Source organism: Benincasa hispida, chromosome 3 (assembly GCF_027475165.1).
Source record: "Benincasa hispida cultivar pf3 chromosome 3, pf3_genome.v1.1, whole genome shotgun sequence".
NCBI lineage: Eukaryota > Viridiplantae > Streptophyta > Magnoliopsida > Cucurbitales > Cucurbitaceae > Benincasa > Benincasa hispida.
Window position 1 is genome coordinate 49597319 of NC_143480.1, and position 19157 is coordinate 49616475.

Here is a 19157-nt window from a genome sequence, read left to right on the forward strand (position 1 = left end):
AACAATACTCAAATCATGTTGGTGAGCCAAACACTCCCAAATGTCATCATCAACTAAAAATACCAAAATATCCTCTCTCTTTTTTTTGCCTTCTACCTCTTGGCGATTTTTTCTCCATAATTTTTTTTCAATTTCAAGGGTCAAAGGTGGGTCGTTGACAATGAATTTTCAAAGGTCGTCGAAGAGTGGTGTTATCAGAATGGGCATGTTGGGAAAGGGGGTCATGTGAAATGGGTTTGTGTTGTCGAAGGAATGAGTTGTTAATCTGCAAATTTTCGTTTGAGAGAGTGAGAGAAAAATGAGATCGACAGTAAGAAAATGAGAGAAAGGAGCGAGAGGCCCAATTTATATTTGCGATGTTTATTTTGGTGATTTCACCATGAATATGACATAATTAAAGTGACAGAAATCTTAAAATTTAAAAATGGATCAAATCTCATTTCAGACCAAAATTTTGGGTTACATGTATGATTGTCCGAAATTAAATTATATTATTTACCCATTAATTTAAGTATATTTAACAAGAAGCTGACCCAAAAGTAAAAAAAAGATAAAGGAAAATCAAATGGTTTTGAAATAACATAATTTAAAATATTAATAACTCTTTTGATTTGGGACTAATCTTAATTATAAAAAGTTGAATGATTCGAATTATATATTTAACCATTAATTTAAGTATTCCTAATAAGAAGCTGACCCAAAAAGTAAAAAAGAAGTAAAAGTAAGAATTTAAGTATACCTAATAACAAAAATTCTTATTGGGTATACTTAAATTAAAGGTAAATATTCAACTGGTTTTAAAAAATCCAAGATTTTAAAAATATTAATATCTATTTTGGGATTATTCAATTTATAAGAATTTCACTTTTTAATTTTGGTGTAATTTCAAGGGGTTGTTTGGGGGTCCAACATGAAATGATATATCCTCACATCATATCGTCTCCGTGTTTGGAGGCCCATTATCCTACCTCACCGATTTTAATTGTTTGTGGGTCCATTTTCAGAACGTGTTTCATATTTTACCGTCATTTTTCTTCGGTATATCTACTTAAACATACTCGATCATTCATATTCGATTATAACTCATCAGACATCAGAACTTCCCATATCTTATATCATCTCAATGCCTCAAACAGCTTGCAACAGAGTTGAATAATTAGAAGCAATTTATTTTTTCCTATTAAGAAAAAGGATTGGCATCTACATAAAAACGATCAAGCAAATTACAATTTAAACAAATTATGCCCATCACTTTTCCATTAAAATTCAAATTTCTAATTCCAATTGGTGAGTTTAAAAAAAAAAAAAGAACAGAGGGCTTTACGTCATTGATTTGTTTGACTTTCATAAAGAATTAAACAAATCTGACCGTTTGATTCAACTGCCACTTTTCAATGAAAGCTGACAAAAAATGGAGCAATTTTGATATTTCTTCCCAAAGTTAATTCCTCTTTTCAAAAAAAAAAAAAAGAAATGAAATTTTGTAAAGAGATTAAAGAAAAGAAAAGAAAAAAATGGGTGAAAATTGAGAAAGATGCAACAGAGAAAGAGTGGAATGATGAGATTAGAAAAGGAAAAGCTGAATCCAGAAAGCGAACACTCTTTTGCAAAATCAAACTCACATGAAAATGCAAGAGAGAGAATGAGCAAAAATTATTTTTTTTTTTAAGTGAAAAAGTTTATTAGCAGCAGGATTTGGAATACAGATAGAAACGAGAGTGTGAAACAACCAGATATTGGATCCATAAGATGAGACTCACCCTTTTCACCTATTACTCAAATTTGAAGAAATCGAAGGATTGTTTCTGAAAATGAAAGCTTTTTGATCATTTTCTCTCAATTTCTTCATTTCCCTTCTTTCTTTTTCTTCACAGTTTCATCATATTCCACCATTCATGGGGGCCCGTTGCTTTAAATTCTCGCTTTGCTGGTTCCACTCCAACCTCAAACCCTCCGTTTTGGAGTCCTCTGATCTGGGTATCTTGTGTTTTTAGTCATCAGAACCCATTAGTTGTTTTTTTGCTTTTTTATGGTTTTGTTTAGTGATTGCGACTGAGAATGTTGATTTCCTTTCACCATTGATTGCAGAAAATGGGAACAAAAACGACCGGAACTTATGGCCGAGTTTCAGCGAGTTCAGCTTCGAGCGGCTCAAAGCCGCTACCGGTGGGTTTTCGTCGGAGAACATAGTGTCGGAGCATGGGGAGAAAGCTCCTAATGTGGTTTACAAAGGGAAGCTCGATAATGGCCGATGGATCGCCGTGAAGCGGTTTAACAAGCTCGCATGGCCCGATTCTCGCCAATTTCTTGTTTGTTAACTTGCTCTTATGCTCTTAGTGCGTTTTATTTGCTCAATTAATGTCTGAAATTGATTGGTTTTTGGTTTGGATGGTAATGGATGTGATTCAGGATGAAGCAAGATCGGTGGGAAATCTGAGGAGTGAGCGATTGGCGAATCTGATTGGATGTTGCTGTGAAGGGGAAGAGAGGTTGCTTGTAGCAGAGTTTATGCCTAATGAGACTCTAGCCAAACATCTCTTTCACTGTAAGCCCTTGCAAGGAGTTTATTGTAATTACAAGGATAATGGTTGTTTTTATTATCTTAATTAGCTCTCAACTCATCATCCAAATCATGTAAAACCCTGTCTGTTTGTGAAATATTAGGAACTTTCTCAAAGAAATGCGACCTTCACCAACCAAACACTGCCTAATTTGACAATCTTGTTCCTTCCTTAATGTACATTGACTATGAAATGTTGCTAAACTTGTGGAGCCAATGTTAGAAAGTGAAAGAAATATGAGTGTGTTAGTAGTTATTCTTATTTTCTAACGATGTCAATGCCAGGGGAGTCACATCCGATGAAATGGGCGATGAGGTTGAGGGTGGCATTGTATTTAGCACAAGCTTTGGAATATTGCAGTGGCAAGGGACGAGCTTTGTACCACGATCTAAACGCTTACCGAATTTTGTTTGATCAAGTGTGTATTTTCTTCCTTGTCATTTCTGCTGAGCTTTATGTTCAAGAATCGAGTGTTGTAATTTTGGATTGTTATGTGGGTTAGGATGGTAATCCCAGGCTGTCATGCTTTGGCCTTATGAAGAACAGTAGGGATGGAAAGAGTTACAGTACAAACCTGGCTTTTACTCCTCCAGAGTATTTGAGAACAGGTATATTCTTCTTGCCATTCTGGACTTCATCTGCCCAGAAAGGGAAAAAGGGAAACATTGTTTAAACTCTTAATATACAAATTCCTATATGCTCTTTCACTGATGCATAAAGCTCAAAGGTTCTTATACTTGAGGGAATCCTACATGGTGACGAACTAAAACATCTGTTAATTGCTGTACCACATGTTACATTGAACAACCAGTGCTCCATGTTTATCTTTAATCTCAAGAAAGCATTCATCACAAGAGAAATATTACCGTCCTTTAGATGGGATTGTGCTTTTGGCATCTCTCCTGAGGGTTTTACTGTGCCAAACCTGTAATGTAAAGCTCATAGAGAATAAATACCGGTGTAATGTAAGGCACATAGAGAATAAATACCGGCGTGCATGTGTAGCATGCTGTCAATTGTTTCTTCATAGTTATATAGAATGCATAAATGTGTTTTTTGGCAGGTAGAGTGACACCGGAAAGTGTGGTTTATAGCTATGGTACTCTGCTGCTAGATCTTCTTAGTGGCAAGCATATCCCTCCCAGCCATGTAAGTTCTCCTTTTCTTCTTTTGAATTTTTAGTATAGTTGATATTGAAACAAATGATCCTTGATTTAACATCTACCATTTTTTCATACTACAACCCATGTTAAGAAACCTTTCCTTGAACTAAAATCCACTTCCTAAAGTTGTAGAAGTATGTGCATCATGCATGCTTGTTCTTGTATGAACTTAGGCACTCGATCTAATTCGTGGGAAAAACTTCCTGATGCTGATGGATTCTGCATTGGAGGGCCATTTTTCAAATGATGATGGAACTGAGCTAGTGAGGTTAGCATCTCGCTGTTTACAGTATGAGGCCCGTGAGAGGCCGAATGCGAAGTCTCTCGTGACTGCTCTCGTGCCACTTCAGAAAGATTCAGAGGTTTGCACTGGGTACAATTATAAAGATATCTTATTTTAGTCGAGAGTTGCAGTAGATTCATCTACGGCAACAGGTTTCTTGATCTGCTGGCTATATTGTTTATTAAAGCTGGGCAACGTTCTTTGAGTTTTTGAGGTTCCATTTGATGGTTATTGAATAGTCAATAGTCACATTTCATTGTTTGTTGGAGTTGTCTTCTAATTCCTAAAAGGCTTGGATTTCTGATCAATCGTTTTCAAGCAGGTTCCATCGTACGTTTTGATGGGCATCACACTTGAGAATGCAGCGTCAACCCAACCATTATCATTAACACCCTTTGGCGAAGCGTGCTTGAGAAAGGATCTAACTGCCATTCATGAAATGCTGGACAAGAATGGGTACAAGGATGATGAGGGAATTGCCAACGAGGTCGGCTACTACCAATAATATATACTTGACTTTCCATTTCAAAATGCTAATCTCATTACAATAACCATACAACTTCTTCTTTGGTCTTTCAGCTTTCCTTTCAAATGTGGACCAGTCAAATGCAGGAGACTCTCAATTCTAAGAAACATGGAGATACAGCTTTCAGAGCTAGAGACTTTGCAACTGCCATTGATTGCTATACCCAAGTGAGTGCTCCTTGACCTCATTTTGAGCCATCTCTTGAACCCTCTAGGGACTCGTCGGAGTCGTAATGTAAGACCAAAATGATTGTTCTCTGTAGTTCATTGATGGCGGGACGATGGTATCGCCGACGGTGTACGCTCGACGCTGTTTATCTTACCTGATGAGTGATATGGGGCAAGAAGCTCTAGGAGATGCAATGCAGGCTCAGGCAATATCTCCAGAGTGGGCAACTGCTTTGTATCTTCAAGCAACTTGCCTATTCAGCCTTGGGATGGAGAATGATGCCCAGGAAGCTCTAAAAGAGGGCACTAAATTTGAAGCTAAAAAGAACAAAAATTGATCAAAGAATTGTACAGGTGTTTCTTCTCTCCATTGTTTTTATGCCCTTCCTTTTATCTATTATAGCTTCTTGTATCTATTTTGTCTTCTTTATTCCCTTAGTTCTTTTTTTTTTTTTTTTTTTTTTTTTTTTGGAGTTTTGCTCTGCCAACTTGACCATTTGCTACACACAAAAATACTGGAAAAAATTGTTGTGGTTTCTTGTGACCAATTAATTATCCATTTTGCTATGATTCAACTATCCCATTAAATTTGGAAGAAAACAATATATTGGAATAAGCAGACATAGATAAAAGAAAATGGTGAAATACAAAATCGATTTAGTATATCACTTTTGGTCTTGAACTTTTGTGGATGTAACGATAACGATTTAGTCAAGTATTTTTTTTCTTTTTTTTTTTTAAACAAGTTAGTTGTATTTTATTAGTATGTAATAATTTAATTTATGTAATTTAAAATTTGTAACACTTTAATCCTTATCGTAAAAAAATAGTATCGATCTTTATTTAATGTTCTAGACGTTGTAGCTTGTAAACATAATAAGTCTCTAATGAGTTTATTAACCTACCTAGATAAGAAATTGTATAAAATCTTAACAATAGTTTTCACATGGAGTAAATCGTGACGTATTTTAAAGTACAAAAACTAAATAATTACATATTAAAAATTAGGGATTAAATTTATACAAATTAAAGTTCAAGAATTAAATTTTTATTCATATGAATGTTCATGGACTGACGGTGAATTAAACCATTTTCAATTTTTACATATTTGTTTGGAAAAATTTCATAAATAGAAAAAATGTCAAACTATTTACAAAATAACAAAAAAAATATTGATAAACTATCATTGATATACATTGATGACTCTATCAAAGAAGATTAAAATTTTGTTATTTTTTTTTTTTGTAAATAATTTTCTTTTTTTCTTTAATTTTTGAAAATTCCCTATTTGTTTTCTTAAAGACAGAAAAGTTAGAGTAGGGTTTCTCCCCTCAGAATTACTGCATCTCTTTTGTCAAAGTTTGGAAAAATATGTATTTTTGTCTCTAAAATCTGATTTATATATATAAGTACCTACAAAAATTACCTTTTTTATCCCCGTGGTATCAAATTTGACAACTTTTGTTACTAGAGTTGACATTAACTATCAAAACCTGGATATGCTTTTTTCTTTAAAGAAAAAAAAAAGTTTTAGAATTTAAATTTCCGCTTAAGTGAGTTTAAATAATTGACATGCACTCTCTCATTTGAACTCTCTCATTTGAGATTTGACGTTTATTTTTTCCTCCCAAAAAAATGTAGACTATTTAAGCAATTTAACCCATCCCATCCCATCCATCATCAAATTTCTGGCAACTCTGAACATATTTCTTCTTGAAATCTTCCACTCAATTTTATGATGGCACATTGAAATGGAAGAGCCAAGATATGACAAAAGCAAATACCATACAAGCAAGAAGAAAATTAAGGACTCGATGAACATGCCAAAAGCTCCGGCCACCACTGGGAGTGGCAGCCACCGATGCTGCAACTGTGGCTGTCGATACCGTCCCATTGTTCGACTCATGGAGTTGCTCTGTTTGTTCGGGTTCACGTACTACCATCACATTTCTTACAAAAGAATGACATATCTCACATGTCCTAACAAAAAAACCTTATATCAAACACTTATAAAAATAAAACTCTATTTGTATTTTCAAGCAAGAAAACTTGTCTTTTATTTTGATATCAAATCAACACAAATTAAAGACAGTTAAAAAATATAGCAAGATTGGATTCCAATGTTTATAAAAGGCAAGAGAATAATTAATACAAGATAGAGAGTTGGTAAAGTGAGACAAAGTTCATTCCTTAAAAAATGCTTCACTCACTTAATTCCCTCTTCTATTCAATTCCTTTTGACTAAAACAGCATCAAAATATCTTTCTTAAAGTACCCACCTTCCCAATAAAAAAATTTAATTTAGTATTTAGTTTTAACTAATTTATATCTTAAACATTGAACTTAAAAGTTTTTAAAGAGTTTATATGAAAATGATTTGGGGGATTTTTGTTGAGATGGAATTTGAAAATGAAACTCACTTGTTTCCTCTGATTTTGAACCAAGCCTCAGCACAATGCTTGTGGGCAGTACTCAAATCATTCTTACAACAACAACCCAATTCGATTCCAACTCCAAACTCATTGCTATTGCTCACTAAACCCAAATGGCAAATCCTACAATCCCTCTCCAAATTATTCACCTTCACTTCTTCACCAACCCCACTTCCCCTCTCCGCCGCCGTCTGCCGCCACCCTTTTTCCAAATCAGCTCCGGCCGTCTCCAAAGCTGCCATTTTTAAGAAACCCCACAATCAGAAGCTCAGAAAGAAATGAGAATCCAAAGATGGGTTGTGAATTTTAGCTATAAAGAAGGAAAATCCGAGGAAAAGGAAGATGGGTAGGAGAAAAAAGAGGAAATTTTTGTGAAATTGGACTCGATGATTTCATATTTAGTAGTGTGAAGAAGGAGTTTGATAATAAAAATGAACTGAATTTGGTGTTGGGAGTTGTCGCTTTGCTGTGCTGCTCTCCTTGTTTTGCGGATGTTTTTGGGAATATGAAGAATTGGCTTTTTTTTACTCTGAAAAAGAAAAGACTGTTTCTCTGCCAGACGGAAAATATTCTAACAACAACAGTGATTATGGGTTCATTTCGACATTTAAATTTTCTGCAATTATTCGAGGTATTCGTAGATCGGATTAGGTTAGATTAAATCATTTTTTAGATCTGATCCGATTATTTGATTGTAAATTTTTTAACTCAAATAACTCAATTCAATCCTGACACATTTGGATTGGATTGATTCACGTTGGTTAAGTCATTTATTTAAATTTTTATTTTAAAAATAAATAAAATATTAATATCTACGAATTTCACTTTATTATTTTTATATATTGAATTAAAATTGTAATTCAATTTCAATTTATATTATGAAATTTTCTTTTTAAAGTGTGAAAAAATTATTTTTAAGAGTTAATAGAGAATAAATTATTCAAACAATTTATGAAATTAAATATAATAATATACCTTTTAAAATTAATAATAAATTTGGATTGGTTTGAGTTATCTTAGGTGAAACTATGAATCAATTGAATCCATAAAATTTTCATATTTTTTAACCAAACCCAACCTATTTGGTTGATCGATTTTTTTGGATCATGGGGTTTTTTGAACATCCTTACCAATTATAAAAAATAAATTTAAAACAAAAGAGAAAAATGTAACGACTGAAGCAACTATACCAAATTATCCAGAATGCACCTAAATATTTTTCAATTCCATTAATATAAAACCAATGCCCCTTTTGTCATATCCTCTTGACAATTTTTAATTATTTAAGTTTTTATTTTACACCATATGTAAAAGTGGAAGAATATAACATGTTCTATATCAGTTGAGTTATACTCTATTATATATTTCTTCTTAGGATTGTCAATTCATTATCTATATAATTTTTATTCATAATTCTTCCATCTCAACACCAATTCTCTTTCCAATTAAATTATAGGTTTAAGTCTCCATTTTTATGATTTTGTATAGTTTTCTTTTATTAATTATAAAACTTATTTAATAAATTTTGAACTTTCAATTTTGTATTTAATATGTCCTTACACTTTACAAGAGTATTTGATCCACCAACTTTATAAATAATATTAAATAACTAACTCCACTAATTTCAGTAGTGTTCACCAATGAAGTTTACATATTTATAAAAACAAATTACATTTTTTCCTCTTATTCTCTTTTGTATATTTATTGAAGGACTCCAACTATACAACTTTGCACTTCAAACTCAATTCAACACCCCAAACACCTCTTACAAACAAGATTAAAATATTGATGATTAGATATGTCAACGGGTATATCAATAAAATATCGATATCGATGGATATTTTTATAAGTCACAAAATTTATAAAATTTATTTAGATTAATAATTAAGTTGTGTTTACGCTCAAGTTAAGTTATGGATATTGTTATTAGTATTCCTATTCATATTAAACTAAATAAGTGATTTTATTGTATGTTTTACGAGTATTTAAAAATATATTGGAGATATCTATAGATATTTAATATGGAAATTGAATTCTTCAATTTATGGATATATAAATAGATATATCGACATGTCCATAGATATTTTCGTCCTTACTTAAAAGTATCAAATATCTCATTGAACTTCTAATTTTGTGTTGAAAAAGTTAAAACATATTTAATATATCCTAGAATTAACAAACTCATTAGACATAAAATCGAACGTTTGTCTGATAAGGAATTAAAATTTAAATGTTGTGTATAATACATTCACTGATTTTTTTAACAAAGTTAAATAGATCAAGGATCTACTTATTGCACACAAAATCGATAATTTAGAAACTTGTTTGACACATTATTAATAAATTAAAAAATCCAAGGACTTTGTTAGAATTTTGTTGTCTAAAACCTTGTAATGCAAAAAATTGAAAATTCAATGATTCTTAGCATATTTTTAAGTCTAAAAATCTATTACCTACAAAATTGAAAATTCAGAGACACATACTTGACACAAACCTAAATATTTATGAACTAAACTTATAATTTAATTTTGAGTTAAATTATCAAACATACACTTGAATAATTGAACTATGATTTGGTTTCAACTATACTCTCGAAGTTTTAAAAAAATCATTTTAAACTTTAAAGCTTTCGTCGTCAAATTCATGGAGGAAGAAGTTTGTATTTACTTATGTGTTGTTCATGTAAACAAATCTAAACACATACAAAAAGTAAATTTGAAAGTTTGGGTTAGAAAAATAGTTAATGAGTAAAAGAAAAAAGAATAGAGATGTGGAATTGAAATAAAAAGACAACAACAAGTATGATTCAGTATCATTGTTTTGTTTGTTTTGTTTTATTTTTTTTTTTCCTTTTTCATGTATGTGTGTCTAAATTTGTTCATATAAAGAGATTTTTTTTTGTCAAGATCTACCAGAGTTGTTTTGAAATAACTTAAAGGTTAAAATGAAAGCTTTTCAAATTTAAAGATATAATCAAACCGAGATCATAGTTTAGACTTGTATTTTTGATAATTTAACCTTCAATTTTCTTTTCCAAACCCATATATTTTTCGTCCTTTTCTTTATGCTAGTGGATTATCATGGCTTGATGTGACTATCAATCAATTAGAAAGGAAATATATATATATGTTGACCATGCGACAAAAGTGACGACCACTTTCAATGAATTTACCTCCGAGTTACCAAATATTTTAAAAAAATCTCCAATTTACCAGGTTTCTATCTCTTCTTTTATCTGTATGATTGTTAGAACTTAGTAAAGAAAAATGAGACTTTCATCAAATATATAAAGAAAATTAAAGGATTGTTATGGTTTTTTGTGGAATTTTGCTCACAAATTCTTGTTTTTCATGTTTCATTCATATAGACATGTGATAAAAGCAAATAATTTTTCAAAATACAAAATATGGAGACGCATATTTTATTTTAATTTATTGTCAACTTATTCGTATGTTTAAAACCTCTCACCTCACTTGTTCCCCATTAAAAGAAAAAAAAAATAAAATAAAATAAACCTATTTTGATTGATTAAAGTTCAAACAAATTATTGAGCAGTTGGAATTTGGAAACCAAGTCCATTACTATAGTAGTTCCCAATAATAGATAAACCATCACTTCTATATAGATCAATTAAGATGCAAAAACATTCCAGTTCTGTTGGATTAACTATATGATATTTTATTTTTCAAAAATTAAGCCAATAAATATAAATACATGTTTTGTAATTCAGTTCTAACTAGAAACTATAGTGTTTCTTTATTAACTATAATTGAAAAATTGAAAGGAAACAAAATTAAAAATAAATCATTATCAAACGGGACTTAATAATCCTTAACTTTTGCAACTCCGTTTCCAACCTCCAACCAGTTGAATCGAACTTTTACTCTCAGTTGTGGAGCAACTTCATAAATCCATCATTTCTTAACTCTAATTTTCAGATCCAAGGATTCAATTCCTGTCTAACATATCATTACCTTGAATCATCTAATTCTCATATATCTCCAGCTATTCCTATGACCATCAAACAGAACCCTCAATCCAGAAATCAGCCCACAATACTCAAATCCCATGAAGTATTTCCATAACATTTACTAATGCAGATAAGTCAGATGAATGAAATGATGTAAAGTCGAAGCAAACCAACCTTTCCATGCGGACAAGTGTCCAACTTTGAGATGGGAATTTGTAAGGCTCCTGTTCATCAACATAAGTTCAACAAATATTGATAAAATTGAATATGTGAACGCATATGAAAACTACCTCTATTATGAACAGATAAAATATAGATAACCAATCACGTTATCACGAAATTGAACATTCAAATTCTTCACAAATCATAGTGATCTATCTATATTCCAATGACAATCATCAGCCATTAGATAGAAATGGATTCAGACTTCAGAGTTATGATAAATTTAAACTAACGAGCAGTTAGATTTATCTCTGGATCTCTACTCTACCACGACGAAAGCTGTCACTTCAATTCACCCTGAAACAGAGAGTTGAAAATTAAAGGGAGTAAACAAGAGAGACAGAAAAGGGACGGAAAAAGGGAGAGGAAAAATCCAATGAATTGATGCTGCATCTCTAAAATTTAAAAAGAAAATAAGGAAACACGTCAAATTGAGATTTCTAAGATAACCTATGGAGTAGAGGCCATGTGTAGCCATTTGAGTACCAGACGGGACATTGGCATTCAGACATAATAAAAGTGTTAAAGCTTTTCACATCACAGAAGCCTAAGGAATTTTCATTTCAAGAACATATTCTATTCACATCAAGCACCTACATATCTGTTATGAGAGTAAAAGTGCAGAATGTAACTGCCCGTATCCATTACCCATGTTTTTTTGTCCATACAAGCCTTGGGTTTGAGAAGGGACTATGTTACATGATCGAAGAATCAGGTTATACGTATAATACATAAACAACATCCATTAAAATATAAAAGCTGTACCGAATCCTAGTTCCTAGTGACCTCAAGAACAAGCATATGCAGCTGAGGTAAGAGAATCATACCTTTCCATTGTACAGTCATAAAAAAAGAATCCAGGAATGCTCATCGGCTGGAACAATGCTACAAGAAACTTGGTACTATGTCGGTGACAAAGTTTTTGGCCCTCTCAACACCTCAAAATTTCGTTCGTGTTCACAAAATTTTCAAACTCAAGAGTTTGTGGTCTGAGACAAAAATAACAAAGGACTTAGGAAACTTCGACATGAGGGTTGCTTTACTTCCCCTCTAGTCCACGATTCCTAGCAGCCGAGACAAGCTGTACAGGTGGGAAAGGGTAAAACTAACTAATCATAAAACAAAGTACAGATCCAGTAAACTCCATCCAGTGTGTCCCATTGGTGCCATAAAATTCAGGGCAATTCTTGTAGTCTGTAGGAATCACATAAACAATCCTTGTTAAAATCAATCATATCTGCTAGTAGCTAGCCTATTATTTCCCACTTCAAAGTGAGCGTCTCTCATAAATGCCCCATTTGCATCTGAGAACCATTTAATCTTTCAGCCGAATCTCCCATTGCTCTAACACTCCCATTCTCCAATCCACTTTTCAGCCAAGCAAGGTTACTTATGTCAGTTGCAATTGCAGCTAGTTCAAAACTGGGGAAGGATGGTGGAGGCTCTGAGAAGTCCACAAATTCTGGCCCTAATAAAGATTCAAGAGGAGATCCCTGGTTATGACTCTTGCAACAACCATGACCACATTGATGAGGCACTGATCGATCACCATAAACCCCTTCAAGAAATTTGCTAGCTTCAACATCTGGTTTTGACACTTGAATCAATGGCCCTTGCATTGGAACAGGTCGTAAAAATGGCCTCAAAGATTCTTGCCCATCCAAAGGGTTATATACACTAAAAGCACTTACTCGAGCCACTGGCCTGAAAAGAGTTGGCTGTTCTTTGACTTCATGAGTAAATTGGCCCTCAATGGCAATAGGGACCTTGTCTTCATATTGATCATCCAAATGCTCCCGTGAGCAGGCGTCTTTTCCATCCAAGGATTTAAAGGAATTAACATCTCCACATGAAAGGGTTTCTTCAGATGATCCCTTAGTTTTTTCTAAACTAGCATCATCCACTACGTTCCCAGATTCTAACTTGATTTTTTCAAGCTCTGTGCATCGACGTCGTAAAGTGGAATTCCAGTGATTCTTTATAGCATTATCTGTTCTCCCAGGCAGGAGCCGAGCGATTGCGGCCCATTTATTTCCATGTACAGCATGGGCTGCTAAAATGATCCTGTCCTCCTCATCTGGAAACACTTGGATCTTTAAGCCACTTTTAGGAATAAAATTGCACAATTGCACAATTTTCTAGTTTAAATAAAATGACCACCATTAGAAGAGGACGCAACCAAGATCAATTATCCAAGTGCACATCTCTACACACCCAAGGAAGCATTGATTCTTGCAATACAGATAAATAACAGGAACAATGCCCATGTCACATAAAAACACTATGAGAGAAAAGGTGTGTCGTGATGCCATATGCTTCATTATTTTTCATTTGTTTGATTAACAATCTAAATACATAGTTTAGATCACATAAGCCTCATGCTGAAGTCTTGAAAGTTTGAGAATGATTTTATAAAACTTCTACATTTACACAGAGAATGTTGAAGTTCATAGCAATGAACCTACTGATCTCTAAATTTAGCTCATAAAGACTGTTACCATAATAGAAAGCAAAATAAGAATAATAAAATCCACGTCATACTTCTTCCTGTTCATCTCGACTAGATAACCTCCCATTGAACTAGAACAGAATAAAAAATGTCATTTTTCATTGATTTATGATGGCAGCTCAACTCATTATAGTCCCTACTAGAGGAAAGATAAATTAAGAAATAGAGCAATGTCCAACAAAAAAATTTAGCCTTCGGAAAGAAAAATATACATTACGTAGAATCAACCGAGATCAACTGTCATAATTTTAAATCAAGAAGCAAATAATTCAATTCTCTTCTCCAGCCGCTTAACACTAACAATCATTCGAAATCAGGCCGACAAGAGAAGTAAAAGGATCAGCCAAGCCAATGAGTGATCAAGAATAGATTCTAATACCAGTAAATGGCTTGCGTTTCACGGAGGGGTCGAGTTGATTACACCACCTAAGGCGGCAAGACTTTCCGGATCGCCCAGCGATTCCCCGAGCAATCAAGCTCCAATTCCTCGCACCGAACTTGCTCACAAGGCGGCTGAGTATCGCATCCTCTTCAGGAGACCAAGGTCCCTTCACTCTATCTTTGCCGCCACGGCCACCAGTTGCTTCTCCCTCGCCTACCATCGGCACTGCGTCGTCCCCGCTGCCGCAGTCGGCGACGGAAGCGACGGCATCGCATGCATCTACTCCTCCTCCTTCGGCGGCGGTAGCACCAATCTCGGCAGCGGCCGCGCCCTCCATCACCGGACTGTCACCGGCAACCGTCCAGGGAACTCAGTCACCTTATTGACTTAACCGCTCTCCTTTCAACTTTCAATACGAAACAAAGACGACCGAGTGAATTTATAGGGCAAATGTTTCGGAACCTCTTTCTTCCTTTCCCATTTCGATCCTATTTACCAAACCGTTCAATTTGAAATTACTTTACTACCCCCTCTCCATTCGTTCGGTTATATTAGGCTAATTTTCACATTTAGGCTAAATTTTATTTTAGCGTCTAATACATTCATAACTTAAAAAATGCGATCCAAATTCAGATGTTAATTCATATATATTTCAAGATCGGAGATCCAAATCCTCTACTCTATTAATTGTAAAAATAATTGAAATTTTCGAATATATTAGACACAAACTTGAACGTTTAAATAATAAACTAATAATTTAATTTATTTGTATTTATAAATAAATTTTATTCCAAATTGATTCTTTTTAAAAGGCTTTTAAATTTAAGAAATATTTGAAATTTAGGAACAAAATTCTAAAGTTTCGTTTGATAACCATTTGATTTTTTGTTTTTATTTTTATTTTTTTGAAAATTATGCCTAACAATTCTACCTTCTCTAGATTTTTTACTTTGTTATTTACTTTCTACCTACATTTCTAAAAGTTGAGCTAAATATTGACAACTAAAAAAGTAGTTTATTTTGTTTTTAAAATTTGGCTAAGAATTTCACTCTTGCACTCAAGAAAGATGTAGACTTTTATAAGAAAGTGTTAGAAAATAGGTTTGATTTAAAAAAACAAAAAACGAAATGGTTACCAAACGGGATATAAATAATTTAAATCTCATTTGGAAATTATTTTTTTTAATTTTTGAAAATTAAGTCTATAGATACTTCTTCCACATCCAAATTTCTTGATTTGTTATCTATTTTTTATAAATGTTCTAAAAAATCAAATCATATTTTGAATATTAAAAAATATATATTTTTTAATTTGGCTTAGAATTCAATTTTTGTATTAAAAAATATGTAAATCATTATCAGAAATTGGGAGAAAATAAACTTTAATTTTAATTAAAAAAAAAAAACTAAAAACGAATGGTTACTAAATAAGATCTTAGATCTTCCTTAACTATTGGTTGAGGATTAAGTTTATAAACAAACTAGCTAATGAGTTTTTTTTGTTTGGTTATATTTTCAAAATTCAAAACACAAAATTAAAAAATAGTTTTTCTTTTCCTTTTTTGAAATACGGATAAAATGCAAATAATTTATTTATTTGAAAACTATAGTAAAAGAAAATCTTGACAATGTGTTTGATAAAAAATTTGATAATTGGATCTTATTTTAAATAATTTTACAAGTGTGTGCACATTTTTTTTCTAGAAAAGTTCAAATTCGTTTGATGTAATATATTTTCTTAACCATAAATTTGTAATTTGGGACAATCAAATATAGCGATCTTTTTACATATAAAAAATATTTAAAAATATTTATATTTTATAGCAAAAAGTTACAAGCAATACTTTTGAAACTTTATGTAAAGACCCGACCCCTAGAACTTAAGTTAAGCCGTTACTAAATACATGCATGAAACTCAAAACGACACTCGATTACGACATAAATGCTAATTAAATAAGGTAATTCAAAAGACTATCATTAAATTCAAATACTAAAACAATAGTAGAATACATAAATCATAAAGGACAATAAATAAGTCTGAAAAACAATTATTAAAAGTAAGTTTTAAACATCAAAACTAAAAGTTAAAAGAAATATGAAAATAACTCTAAATCTCATGAGTCCCAGTGGCTCGATCACGAATTCCGCTTGTCAATCGCCAGTGCATCTCTACTCTTATCTGAAACAACAACATGAGAAATAATGATTATAAAATACTCCATAAGTAAACTCACTACTTGGGTCAGGCTGGGCATCTATGTCCTCTAGATACCCACATCTAGTGAAACATATAAACTGACCGTAGTTAAATATGTCTACTACCTTTGGTGAATCCCGAAAGAGACACAGGTGAATTCCAAAGGAAACAAATACTGGTGAATCCAAATTGGTGAATGGTCATCTAACTAATTAGTAAGGACATTTGCATCTTATATGTTATATTTATATATAATCAACATCATAATCATCACGGTACGAATCTAGGACATACATATAAACCTCAACATCATGGCTCTACAAAATACACATATACATCAACATCATGGTTCTACAACATACATGTATACCTCAACATCATCAGATCAAATACAACCATATGGAAGCACATACGATCTCATACTAGCATTTAAGTGTCTATGTGCACAAATAAATAATCCAGATCTCGTACCAGAACATACTTTGGCCAAAAATTAATTCAAGCGAACAAACTACTTTCTAGCTTTCCACAATCCGAAACATGGATAAAAATTGATCTAGCCTTTAAGCCCATTTTTTTTAAACACTAAATCATTCCAAGATTATCAGCACAACTTACCCAATAATGATTTGATCAAGATCACCTCAAAGTACTAAAACCAAAATTCTTGTCAGAATCAAATTCGTTGGTTTCTAAATTCAAAGTTCCAAAACCCAATTAATATGAGTAAACCAAAAAGACAAAGTCAAAACTCCATAGGCATTCAAACCCCTTTCAAGAGAGTTCAACGGTAGCTCCAAGATCTACCCAAAACCTCAACTATTTTCAAGATTCGGTGAAGCCACAGCGGCGGCGCTCGACAAAGGGCGGCAGAGCGCGCGGCAGTGACGGTGACCAGCGGCGGGCAGATCTGGTCGACGACGCGGGTAGGAAAGCGTCGGAATGACTGCTGGTGCGTCTAGAAGCGACGGCTGTGGGGGGGGTTCACACGCGGTCGGGCCTCGCCGAACGGTGGGCATCGGCTGGGCAAAAACCTCAGCGGCGAGCGGCTATGGTCGGACCGGCGGCGTCTGGAAGACAGGCTGAGGAGATCGGACTGCTGGTCGAGGTCGGCGGCGGGAGTGACGCGGTGCAGGTGTGGCGTCGATGGCGGCTGGAGGTAGGCTTCGGTGAAGGAAAAAGAAATTGGGGGACGCCAGATGCGTGAGGAAGAAAGAGAATTAGATTTTTATAAATAATAATAATAATAATAATAATAATAATAATAATAATAATAATAATAATAATAATAATAATAACTACTAAAAAGGAAATAAGTATAATTATATTTTATTCCTTTCTTATTTTACCTTATACTATTAAATTCATTTTCTAAAAAAATTAATTCCTATCATTAATTTCCAAATTAAATAATTTTACGTCAACAATTAAATTCCCGCATTTAGTCCAAAATCTCAAAAATGTCCTCCAACTAATAAAAATTACTGAAATTCTAAATAATAAAAAAAATTACTGAACTTACATTATTACTAAAAAAAATATACGGTGTTACATAAGATATTATTTTACTAGGTGATTTCTTATCTTTTTTAGGTTTAATATGAATATACATTATCAAATAAAATAAAAATATATTATTATGTTCAAAATTGTTATTAAACCTATCACTTATATACCATATCAATTGAATTAAAAATTCTATATAAATAATATTTGAAATTGTTTTCTACTTATGATTGTTTTTTTATGCTCATGTGTTATGTGATTTATCATGTCAAGAAATTATAAAAAGACAATCAGTGACTCATAGTACCAATATCAGTCACTAATTCGATGGTAAATCTGGTTTTTAATCTCTCTAAACCTAGGTTTTCGCTCTTTATATTTATATTTTTTAGATTTTCTTCTTTAGCAACCTTCGATTATAAAACCTCCAATCAACAAAAATTTTAGTTCCGCTACAGATTGATGATAGAAATCTACATAGATTAATAAATGATATAACAATGATATACTCGAATTAAAATTTTGTAATATCTATAAATTATTAATTTTGTAATATCTATAAATTATTTAGTTGTGTGATATATTTACAAACACGAAAATTAATTAATTTGAAAACATTAAAAAAAAAAAAATCTGAGCCCTACTAAACAGGTGTTCATGTTATTGAGGTATTTTTCAAAACGATATCGATTTTCACCGACTCTGTCAGGCTATTTCTGTAATTTGCTCTTTGTCCCTCTAATTTGTTTCAACTCAAATGACTATAGCACCCCTCAAATTCAAATATGAGCCAAAATATTTTTATTGGTCTCCGTATTTGGGCCTATTATGTGGGCTGCAAAGGTCCAAATCCGTCTCTAAACGACATGTTGTTCGTTCTTTAGATTATTGGACGACAGCTGAAATATATTACATATCATTAAGATCTTCTCGAGTAGGATGAGAACAAATTTTAATAATTGAAAAACTCGAATGATGTATCTTTTTTAACTCTAAAAGTAATTGTTTTAAATGATAAAATTGAAAAAAAAAATATTTTCACTTATCAATAGTAGATTGCGATAGACATCTATCTATCATTAGACGTAGACCGTTGATTTATGTCTATCGCAATATAGATAATGATATTTTATTATATTTATAAATAAATTGTCCCATTTTCTTTTATTTAAAAATAATTATAACTTTTAATTTATTACATTGTACGATAAATGTTGCAATCTTAATTTTAAATTTAAA

General features: G+C 32.5%; 3 protein-coding genes and 1 long non-coding RNA gene across 4 annotated transcripts; 1 reads left to right on the top strand and 3 right to left on the bottom strand.

Moving 5' to 3' along the window:
* The first annotated feature begins 1418 nt into the window (after window positions 1-1418).
* LOC120072593 (serine/threonine-protein kinase BSK6-like) lies at window positions 1419-5267 on the top strand. Its single transcript, XM_039024989.2, has 10 exons — window positions 1419-1977; window positions 2089-2309; window positions 2410-2545; window positions 2846-2979; window positions 3064-3169; window positions 3625-3710; window positions 3898-4086; window positions 4330-4494; window positions 4587-4700; window positions 4796-5267. Exons 1-10 carry the CDS (start codon window positions 1896-1898, stop codon window positions 5036-5038), a joined length of 1476 nt encoding a protein of 491 aa, XP_038880917.2. The 5' UTR covers window positions 1419-1895; the 3' UTR covers window positions 5039-5267.
* A 1018-nt stretch (window positions 5268-6285) lies between these two features.
* On the bottom strand, window positions 6286-7639 carry LOC120074413 (uncharacterized). The gene is made up of 2 exons (XM_039027530.2): window positions 7121-7639; window positions 6286-6680 (listed from the first exon to the last, which is right to left on the bottom strand). Exons 1-2 carry the CDS (start codon window positions 7372-7374, stop codon window positions 6434-6436), a joined length of 501 nt encoding a protein of 166 aa, XP_038883458.2. The 5' UTR covers window positions 7375-7639; the 3' UTR covers window positions 6286-6433.
* A 3729-nt stretch (window positions 7640-11368) lies between these two features.
* On the bottom strand, window positions 11369-14703 carry MYB1 (myb domain protein 1). Its single transcript, XM_039027654.2, has 3 exons — window positions 14213-14703; window positions 12152-13401; window positions 11369-11621 (listed from the first exon to the last, which is right to left on the bottom strand). The coding sequence occupies exons 1-2, from the start codon at window positions 14550-14552 to the stop codon at window positions 12608-12610; spliced, it is 1134 nt and encodes a 377-aa protein (XP_038883582.1). The 5' UTR covers window positions 14553-14703; the 3' UTR covers window positions 11369-11621; window positions 12152-12607.
* A 1466-nt stretch (window positions 14704-16169) lies between these two features.
* On the bottom strand, window positions 16170-17663 carry LOC150037351 (uncharacterized). The gene is made up of 2 exons (XR_016528210.1): window positions 17031-17663; window positions 16170-16394 (listed from the first exon to the last, which is right to left on the bottom strand). It is a non-coding gene; the product is annotated as an uncharacterized LOC150037351 (long non-coding RNA).
* Between the last annotated feature and the right edge of the window lie 1494 nt (window positions 17664-19157).

Bases quoted from the DNA above. Each gene is read 5' to 3' on its own strand.
- MYB1 (XM_039027654.2), bottom strand. From the start codon at position 14,552: ATGGAGGGCGCGGCCGCTGCCGAGATTGGTGCTACCGCCGCCGAAGGA. The intron at 13,402-14,212 runs GTATTAGAATCT...AAGTGTTTCCAG, and splicing joins GAAACGCAAGCCATTTACTG to ATGAGGAGGACAGGATCATT.
- LOC120074413 (XM_039027530.2), bottom strand. From the start codon at position 7,374: ATGGCAGCTTTGGAGACGGCCGGAGCTGATTTGGAAAAAGGGTGGCGG. The intron at 6,681-7,120 runs GTGAGTTTCATT...TTTTTTTGTTAG, and splicing joins TTCAAAATCAGAGGAAACAA to GACATGTGAGATATGTCATT.
- LOC120072593 (XM_039024989.2), top strand. From the start codon at position 1,896: ATGGGGGCCCGTTGCTTTAAATTCTCGCTTTGCTGGTTCCACTCCAAC. The intron at 1,978-2,088 runs GTATCTTGTGTT...CATTGATTGCAG, and splicing joins TTTGGAGTCCTCTGATCTGG to AAAATGGGAACAAAAACGAC. The intron at 3,711-3,897 runs GTAAGTTCTCCT...GTATGAACTTAG, and splicing joins AGCATATCCCTCCCAGCCAT to GCACTCGATCTAATTCGTGG.